The sequence below is a fragment of the Hyposmocoma kahamanoa genome, unplaced genomic scaffold (assembly GCF_003589595.1).
Source record: "Hyposmocoma kahamanoa isolate Upper Pololo Valley unplaced genomic scaffold, ASM358959v1 93, whole genome shotgun sequence".
Classification (NCBI taxonomy): domain Eukaryota; kingdom Metazoa; phylum Arthropoda; class Insecta; order Lepidoptera; family Cosmopterigidae; genus Hyposmocoma; species Hyposmocoma kahamanoa.
Genome location: NW_020654810.1, coordinates 12,268,538 through 12,278,369, shown reverse-complemented (window position 1 = coordinate 12,278,369; position 9,832 = coordinate 12,268,538). Strand labels below are relative to the sequence as shown.

Genomic DNA, 9,832 nt, shown 5'->3' with positions numbered 1-9,832 from the left:
ATTCCTTCCTGTTTCTCAATAATTACAAGCCTAGCACGTTTTTTGCCATTTTTTAGGTCCGATTGTGAAAGTGATGATGGCAGCACTAAAAAGTTCTGGCTGGTAAGTTTCGTAATGTTAATTAATATATGAGACTTATTTTGCGCTTTTGTACCTATTCTGTATAAAGTTTCTTAAGCACATATTCTTTACAGTCCCATAGATATACGACGACACATTTCTTGCGAAGTTTGTGATTATTCTGTGAGTGGTGGTTATGATCCTGAATTAAATCAGGTAAGAAAATACGGTCTATTTAAATGAATACCTACATACTTGCGCAATAGATAAACACTCCTTATACTTATGAGTGAAAGCAAAATTTGTTCTGAAATATTTAATAATTTTACTTATTTCAGATTGTAGTGTGTCAAAATGTCTCTACTCGCAAAGGAATGGTACAAGGAGTGCTGACCCATGAGATGATTCACATGTTTGACTATTGCCGCAATGAGCTGGACTTTAAAAACATGGAACATCTGGCTTGTACAGAGATCAGGGCTGCCAACCTGACACATTGTTCTTTTGCTAGTGCTTGGTCACAGGGAGATGCCTCTTGGACTAAGATTAAGAAGGCACATGAGGTAAAACTTATTTGTGGCTATTTAATCTTAGAAATAAATCTGTTTACATGTATTCAATATATCGTCAGGGATAGTGCAAATCCATATATGTAGTATCTGCACTAAACCAAATTTTACAGGAGAGAGATTTAACATTATTATTTCAATGACTCCAACTTACATTTTTGCGTAATAACCACTAGTTATGCTGTCTACAGACTGATAACAATAGATCACTGTAAATCACGTTAATTTGGTTGCCACGACATTTATGTGGATTTAATTTGGCCATTAAATTGCTGAAATGAAAACTCATAATCCAATGCTAGTTACATGTAATTGCACTATCTCCGACAATATATAAAGGATTAGTGACTTACAGCTTGGTAGTCCATTAAGTGATTGTACTTGATGTTTAGAAAACATGGATATCACACCACACGCAGATTTTTGATAACTAAAATTTTTTTGTAGGACTGTGTGAAAACTAAAGCACTCTATTCTGTGTTAGCAGTAAGACAGATTGGAAAAGCAGAAGCAGTGAATATTATAGAGAAAGTATTCCCCAAATGTTATGCGGATTTGGAACCAATAGGCAGAAGAATTAGAAGAAATTCCGAAGACATGTATCGTGCTTTTAGAGAAGCATCTTATTATGGGTACGAATAATTTGAATTACTGTTGTTTATTGTAGATAGTGTAAATAATAAATCAAAATAAAATACAGGTTAAATGATTTAAAATAGTGTCTTTTATTTCGTTATTTATTCATTTATTGCCTAAGAAATTCATAACTTTATGTAATACTGTCACTTCACAGTTTAACAATAAATAAATATAATATTTGCAGCTCTGAGGACTGAAAAGGCACAATTTTAAGATCCCTTAATTTACTTTTAAAATTTTTTGTGATGTATATCTTTAATCTTGTGTATTTGTAGTTTAATAATGGAATAATTATTTTTAACTATTCTACAACTGATGTTCTGAATTGTTTTATTATTAAAAGGATTTTTGTGCATAAAAATATTTTGTGCTGCTATATAAGGACAGGAAGTTTTGAAATTCACTTATAGCCTATATATAATATGACTAGATGACGAAGGACATTTGTCATACCCTGAATGGTTATAAACCGTAATTGATATGTTTTATCTACTTCTCAATTTATTCACCATTATACAAAACAGGGATGGTTATACGGAAGTACTGCCAGTTATCTAGTTCGTTAGTAATGTTTTGTAAGGTACCAGGCAAATTAAATAATTCTTGATTCAAGTATGTAAACAATAAGGAACTTTTGGTATCTAAGGTAGTGTATTTGGTATTTTTGGCTTCTTTGAAAGAAAAACATACTGTAAGCTCATCTTTTTGTACAAATTTACATAGTACTATAATTTCATTGCAAAAATAAAAAACAGAAAGCCCTTCATAAAGATATGAGGCCATTATGAATAAAATTCGCTTTTTCTCTAAATGTCAGCCACCTCACAACACTCATTCCGTGCGGTCTTTATTTGAAAAGCACGTGTCTGCTTATAATATTGTAAGTTACAATAATACATTAATTCGTCTTGAGAATTTCATAATAGTCGTATTAATTATGTGTCTATTTACAAAGGCATAGATATAAACAATTACACTTAATATTGTATTAGGGTAGATCATACGATTGTCTTTGTATAAATTAATATCCTCACATATTTACATTATACAATAAGCTTAACTTTTAAGTTAATCAAAATGAGCACTACAGTTATATTAAAATAATATCTTAAAAATAATAACAATCTTATGAGATAGAATAAATAAGTTAATAATGAAAATAGGTAGATAAGGTATTTTAAACAATTCATTTAGTTGTTTTTTATACTGCGTACGACATTAACTTGTGTGAAAATATTGTGAGAGTTTACGTACGTATTATTACGTACATTATATTACGTATTTTTATAGAAAATGCGAGCAAAAGGCGCACGAGTGAAAGAAGGCATTTAGGCGATAGTTTATATAATAACAAATTTTGTACACATTATTGTTATGGTCCCCGTATTGCTCGCTATTTGACATTTAAATACATCTGAATAAAGCTATGAATATTATACGTATGTATTAATTGACCAATATTAAGTTTAATTCAAGTTAAAATCTACGAAAAGCAGTATGCTTAGAAACCGGTAGTTTTTAATTAGTGTTATATTTATTCATATAAATAAAAAAAAACAATGCCTTTTTCATAATCAGCAACATTGTTAAAGACTCTTGAATTAGTCTAACTACGAGTACCGAGAACACCATTCAATTGTACCTATTTTTAAAATAGGTTACTTCACGACGTCGTTCTTAAAAATTACTTTACTTACGGTCAAATAATGTATTGATTATGGGGTCACTTTACAGTAAAATCGACTAGCAATTTGTCTAATATATACATAGGTCACAAGTTTTGTTAGGCACTGATATCACATTCGGCGATGCAATGCAGTTAGTTCCTCCGTCACTTGGGTCCATGTACCGCTCGGTGCGCCTCGTTAAGGTATGTGGTCCAGTAGATTACCGTGAACAGGGAAAAACATATAGGAAACACCATGAGGGCGTATCTATCGAGAGCCCCATGCTGGGCGCCACAAAACATGATGCCTTTGTCCACTTTCGAAGCGACTTGGGCGATAAAGCTTCTTGCTTCCCCGTCCCGCGGCAATGGTTCCAAAATTGGAGAATCCTGTCGCAGAACAATATTTAATGAGAAGTATGTTTAGTTTTACTTTCTATATTTTGTTTAGTTATGCATAAATGAATGATTGATATCTTAATATGCTATCTAAGTTCACCGTACACTATATAGCGCTATAATTTTGAATAGCACTTTTCTAACAGTTCACAAGTCTATATAAATGCATGCGCATAAAGCAGTGCAAGTTTAACCAGGCTACTTTTCTAATTTTATACTACTAATACCTATTTAGTTTGGACCTTTTATTATGTCTCTGACGTATCAGTTCTTTATCATCGATCATGAACAATATATTATTAATATACTACGCTTTCCGTCATCTACAAATACCTACATTGTGTTACTAACCATACTGTTTTGAGCTTAGCCACACAGTGCAGTGTCGACGTTCGTCTTAATCATATTTTTACCTTACTAACAGATCTTGTTTCACACCCAACCTTATTTTGTCTCCAATTCCTTTTGCCCGAGAGAGGTGACTAAAAATTTGCGTCTTTTAAAAATTTTGAACCGAATCGTTAACGAATTTATTATAGTTAAGGTGTAACGTCAATATATAAGCGTCAGATTTCACATGCACATTTGTGAACATTAATACTATATTAAAACACTCAGAGAGAATAAAATCGGGTCATATGGTCACATTGGCTATAGGCAGTGTGTATCGAAGAGCAGGTGTATGTAGTTAGTGATATTTACCCGCTGAATGGTTGAATGCGAGAACTGCTGCTTCATGCCCTCGTCTTCTGATGTTAATTGAGGTGCGAAAACGCCGCCTTGCGGTGGTGTTCCGGTTATAGTCGGCGTACTCAGCCTCTGTGTATTTACAACAGGAGATCATTGGCCTCGAGTGGACTGTACTCAGAGTCGTGAACGAAAATAGTCATATTTATCAAGTGAAGTGACTAAATGTATGTCGGATAGTCTAGGTAAGTGTTTTAGAAACTAGTTCGTTCTACATTTCGAACAGTTCGTAAGTATTGGTTGACTGATACTGGTGTCGTCGCAAAAGCTCAATAATGATGTAACGTTTGAGATCAAGATTTTTTCCAGACTACAGGAAAATTATGGTATGAATCTAGTGCTTCAAAGTCTAATCTACGTGTGAAAAATGAGCAAATAAAAGACTGAATAACTCTGACCTGTGAGTGGTTGATGTGTAGAGGCTGGGCTAACTGCACAGCAGAAGCAACCCGCCTTAGCTCCTGGCGTCGCTCGCACCAGCTTTTGTCGTATCGGATACCGAACAGCACCACGAAGTACTCCATAAGCGCCAAAAACACGAATATCGTGCACGAAATTAACCATACTTCGATGCATTTCAGTTCCAGTGCATCCGGAGAGTTGGTGCTAAAAGAGTAATATCTATTTTGGACGAGTGACTGTGTTAGATAAAAATAAAGAAACTTGGAAAAATAAAAACTTCTACTTTAATGACCAAGTATTTGGTCGTAAAGCAATATTATAGAGGGTGTACAGATGAAAAAGTTTACCTGACGGTGTCAAACATGGTGACAAGCGACAGCAGCGTGGTTACGAGCAGTACCATGCGACCGGGGACGATCTCAGGAATGACGCAGAAGCTGCCCCAAGAGATGATGACGAACAGTGACGAGGGCAGGTAGCTTTCCAGCAGGTACCCTCGCAGCTCCCGCGACAGTATAATCTGTAGTCGCGCTTCCGAATGCTCACCTACAAAATAATAATTTTAACTTCGATCCTTAGCAATTAGTACAAATATGAAACTACTATTCGACACTAGCACTAAACGACAACATAAAGGACACTACGACACTATGTACAAGACACCAAATAATTACCAGTACCTACAACTTGATGAAGCTGGCTATATATATTGTCCACCTTAGTATTTTATCCTAAGATTTGATAGTTGCTTAAGTGCTCTGTGAAACCCAGTTACGGAACAACAAAGTACCTACAACTAGTTAGCGTCTAAATACAAACATACAGCCAATGTAAGGAATAAATAGATAGATTGGGTAAATAAGCTTTTACCTGCCATTGCGATAACATCATATTATTATCAGGTGAGTAACGACCAATGCGGAAAAGTACATTCAGAATATACAAATACAACACTAACACTATTCGAGCACGAACATAATAATAAACAACATTAAAATTTTATAAAAAACATTTCCGCTCGGCACAGATGTTTACGCCAATTATTTCTGATGTAACCGTTCTTTATTGAAAACTTGAAGCAATCATTACGATAGAAGAGCGTTTGAATGATCATCCTTGCCGAGCGGCGGGCGTTATGCCAGCAACAGCAGCTGAGCGTCAGTGGATACCTACGTGGTTAGTTTACAATGTCGCAACGTAAGCGCAAAGCAATAAATATACATTTACCTTCACCAAAATTGCGAATATGATTACTTTTGTCCGTGACGAAGGTGACTACGTATTTAGGTAGGCGGAACTCTAGCTGCTGCGGCACCATTCCTAGCCCCATCCACATATGGTCCACGTCGCGCCATTCGAAACGGACGTCTTGTTTCGTGTATTTATCTGGACAATTACAATATGTGTTTTTTTTTATTGGTGATTCCACCACAAAGATTTTGCAGCCTAGAAAAGCATAGCATCTTCACCATTAACCCGTATGTGCTGACCAGTGGTGAGCACGGAGCACTAAATACAAGCTATATTAAACCATAGTTTAAAGCTTCCAAGTATAAGAGTAGTTAACCTAAGCTCTTTGGTGGGAACGAAAAGGGTACCTATACAAGTATAGGGGAGACGTACCAAAATTGGATACGTGCACAATAGTGGTTACTCCGTTATAATGAAAACTAAACAACACCATCTTTATTTAAAAACTAGAACTACTTCGTCAATGTAAATTACCACCAATATTTTGATAGTTGCCTGCGGCATTTTTGCCTTCAGTCCGCTGTATCCATTCAAAGTGTATTTTTCCGTTCCACGATTTTTTCCAATCTTGATTTCAAAACGCTGTACATTGTAAAGTACTGTAAATGATATTATATTTTGTGACAGTGTTATATACTAGCTAAGAGCATAGTTAGAATTCAGAAATTACGCATTTTAGCGATAAATGCGCAAATTGAAATTTTCTTAACCGATTATTGTACAACTAGGTTACATCAATTTTGGATACCTATGTATCCACAATACTAGATATCCGATATTGGGGTACCTACATCACTGGTAGTATAGTGTCTTTCATATTCAAATGTTTAATTATTTGTTTAGATGGGGGATCATTAAAAAAGATGACCGTTTAGATTTTTTGCCTACTGCTTTCGCAAATTTAAAAGGATCATTTAAATACATGCCCTGGTTAATAGAGTGTATTCTATACTGGATATCCATTATTAGGGTACATGTGAAAACATTGTTGATTTTTCTACTTAAACCAAAATAATTATATAAAAAATAAATGAACACATACCTATATAAGTTTAATTCATTTTCTAATGTAAAGCCTTTAGATAGACAATGACTGTGACTGCAATAAATATACATTTCTTAATATTATATTAGTGTTTTTTTCGAATGTTCAAAAAATATCCGATATTTGGTACGTCCTTAGTCAAAAGGAAAATTGGGTCATTTCATTTGCGTTATAAATTTTGTAACAAATTTGTAGTAGGTAGTTAATCTCTTCCATGAGATTTGTGACGTACAGGAAGTGCCATAGGCGATCATGAGATCAAGAATAATATTTTTGTTATTCGCACTATTTTCCTAAAGACATTGGCCGAATATAGCGCAATGCTCTATCTATACAGATTTTGCAATAAATGCCGTAGCAACAACTCGGTCGCATAGTAAGGATGGTAATCGGTAACAGTGATTTGGTAAGATAGGTTTCTCGTATTGGTTTGAACTATAGGTCTTATGATTGATTATACATGTTTAAATAATCGCAGAATAACTACAGTTTTCAATTCACCTTCTACAATCGTAATGAAGTTACTATTTAATACATTTTCACCAAATAAGTTCTGTCAAAAACAAGTTCCGTCAACATTCTTGGTATATCATTTTGAAATAACATAATCTTGATACTTACAGCTACTAAAATCTATAGCACAATTCTGTACATCTAATGGATACAGCACGAAGTCCATCTCACACTTTATTGTGATAGTCGCCCTGAAACATAAAGTAGGTAATCACTCTACATACAACAATTTGAAGAGACCAGTTAATGACTTACAGTCGTAATAATAATTCATAATAATATTTTAGACGTCGGAACACAGAATTTAACGTCGTTACAAGATTTATAAACTAAATGTACGTACTTTGTACGTTGTTCTATTACTCTCGAGACTACAATGAAACGTCGTGCCAAAACAAACAGCTTAGAAGTAGCATTGGAAATGTTTTCATGTTTCTGAGGTGTAAGAATAGTTAACGAGTTAATTACGTGACGCATGTCTCATGAAAAACCTGAATAGTCAAATCAAATTTATGGTGTAAAATGTTCACAGTATTGGTAATAAGTTTTCGAATCGATAAATTGAATGTCGAAGTCGAAATTCAAATGTAAAGATAGAAATGGACGAACCCAATACTGACTGAGACGGTGCCGTTGCTATAAAGTCTCAAGGAGGCCATTTCCTGGAGCACGGAGAGAATGCGCATGGTCTGCAGTTGCCAGATATACAGGTCCGGAGTCCAGATTAGCTGGCGGAACTCCCAGGGCAGGTCGATGAACGGTCTCCCGTGTGGGACGTGCAGCCTGTGCTCCTGCCATGAGACTTGCAGGAACACGTCTAGTGTTATCTCCTGTAAAAAAGTTTGAATAATCATTTACGATTGCAAATAAACATCAAAAAAGATTGTTCTTATTCAGATCTCTAACATCAAAAAGTTTATTCCTGTCGTGTAATCTTGAAAATTACACATTACATTATTAGATGAATATCTAAGTCGCTATGAGTCATTACTATTTCATCAATCTTAACGCTTTTAATATAGAATATGTATTACATATGAAAATAATAGTCGGAAAGATATTTACATCCATCACTTTGAACTGATCTAATTTGTTATGTGTGAAATTGCGTCAGCAGAAGATCAATGCGTTCCTACACGGCGGTTTACCACGTCTCTCATTCATTGCCAACATGTTACGGCAAATAGTTTAAGTGGTCATCAAAACGATGCAGTTAATTTACAAACAACATAGTGCATACAATTATACATACGTACTTGTTCCTCCTGTGTGTCTAGTTGCCAATAAGTCATGTTCGTTAGTCTTGTTTAATATTTTAGATGACTTGCCTATATTTAGGGCTTGCAGAACCGGTCCGGTTCCTAAAAAGCTCTGTGCTCAGCTCAGTACTCTCGGTATTCCCGGTTTTTTTTGAAAAGCTTAAACTGTCTCTAGTAAGTATGCTTTTTCCGGGTTGGCCGTACGTATTCAATGATTTACGTAATAATAATACCATAAATAATAAAGAAATACTTCATTCTCGAGTCAAATTAAAGGTTTTTATTTAAAATATTTCTATTTGAGAGATAATTACTGTTATCGTAATTATCACTCAAAATATATATTTTTTTATAACGTATTATCGTAAAATCATTTCAATCATTGTAGTTTAGTAATAACTTTAATTTATAACTTTAATTGTCGTTTAGTATTAACTTAAGTAGCATTATAACGTGCGCCCGTGTGAAGTTGCCAACAGGCGATATTACTCAAAGCTTTATAGGTAGGTATGTAGTTCCTTGTTATAACTGGGAATCTACAATCGCGTTACTGACTGATTGCACCTCGCCAGTACCGGGATGTCCCGGTATTTCTGGAACCGAGTATTCCCGGGAGCAAGCCCTGGCTTATATTGCTTACGCTAATCTTCGCGTAAGTATAAAGACACTATGAAATAGTTACAATATAATTTATGAATGTATTTTAACACGTTTTTATATTTGCATTTATCATGTATTGTATATATTGAAATTAATAACATTACCTCTTTATTTTCGTCGACTCCGGATACTCTGTTGATGCCCAGTCCAATGTATACTGTTGTGTTTTTGCCTGAAACAGTCGAAGAACATATTTGATTCGTGTGTTAAAGGAAGGCAGCTAAGGAATAATTATATTTGTAAGTTTTATAGTCCGCGACAATGGAGATATCTCCAGCTCGGTGCTTCGTTATATCTTTGCCAACTTTAGCGTAATTTTGCAAAGTAAACAAAATGTTGTGACCCCGTAGCATGAGATATTTATTGATTTTACTTGAAGGATTTTTGCTAGTTGTCTCAAGAAAATGTAGTCTAGACGTGTAAAATAATAATTAGTAAAATTTTGTAACTTTTTGTTTTGTATTTACATTTTTTTTGTGGTTAATACTAGTACGATTTTTGTCAAGTGTGTGGATTAAATAGATACCTATTTCAATGTAGTGCGTAAATTTTCTTTTTATTTGATTTTTTTGAAAATTTGATTTAATGGGATAGTGTATAAAACATATTTTATTTACCTCGA

At 34.4% G+C, this 9,832-nt stretch overlaps 2 protein-coding genes across 5 annotated transcripts in view; one reads left to right on the top strand and one right to left on the bottom strand.

Moving 5' to 3' along the window:
- Positions 1 to 38: 38 nt before the first annotated feature.
- Positions 39 to 1,330, top strand: LOC113237404 (mitochondrial inner membrane protease ATP23 homolog). The gene is made up of 4 exons (XM_026473848.1): positions 39 to 102; positions 195 to 276; positions 399 to 623; positions 1,077 to 1,330. Exons 1-4 carry the CDS (start codon positions 74 to 76, stop codon positions 1,269 to 1,271), a joined length of 531 nt encoding a protein of 176 aa, XP_026329633.1. The 5' UTR covers positions 39 to 73; the 3' UTR covers positions 1,272 to 1,330.
- A 187-nt stretch (positions 1,331 to 1,517) lies between these two features.
- LOC113237403 (gamma-aminobutyric acid receptor subunit delta-like) overlaps positions 1,518 to 9,832 on the bottom strand; it is a 36,659-nt gene continuing 28,344 nt past the window's right edge. The window contains exons 3-10 of one of the 4 annotated variants that reach the window (XM_026473846.1): positions 9,315 to 9,382; positions 7,901 to 8,121; positions 7,400 to 7,482; positions 5,710 to 5,868; positions 4,830 to 5,028; positions 4,479 to 4,701; positions 4,036 to 4,152; positions 1,518 to 3,324 (exon numbers count right to left, since the gene is read on the bottom strand). In XM_026473846.1, the coding sequence (XP_026329631.1) occupies positions 3,100 to 3,324; positions 4,036 to 4,152; positions 4,479 to 4,701; positions 4,830 to 5,028; positions 5,710 to 5,868; positions 7,400 to 7,482; positions 7,901 to 8,121; positions 9,315 to 9,382 (1,295 nt within the window). In that variant the 3' untranslated portion in view covers positions 1,518 to 3,099. The remainder of the gene's footprint in view (positions 3,325 to 4,035; positions 4,153 to 4,478; positions 4,702 to 4,829; positions 5,029 to 5,709; positions 5,869 to 7,399; positions 7,483 to 7,900; positions 8,122 to 9,314; positions 9,383 to 9,832) is intronic. The other 3 variants (XM_026473845.1, XM_026473843.1, XM_026473844.1) reach the window with 3 other exon arrangements.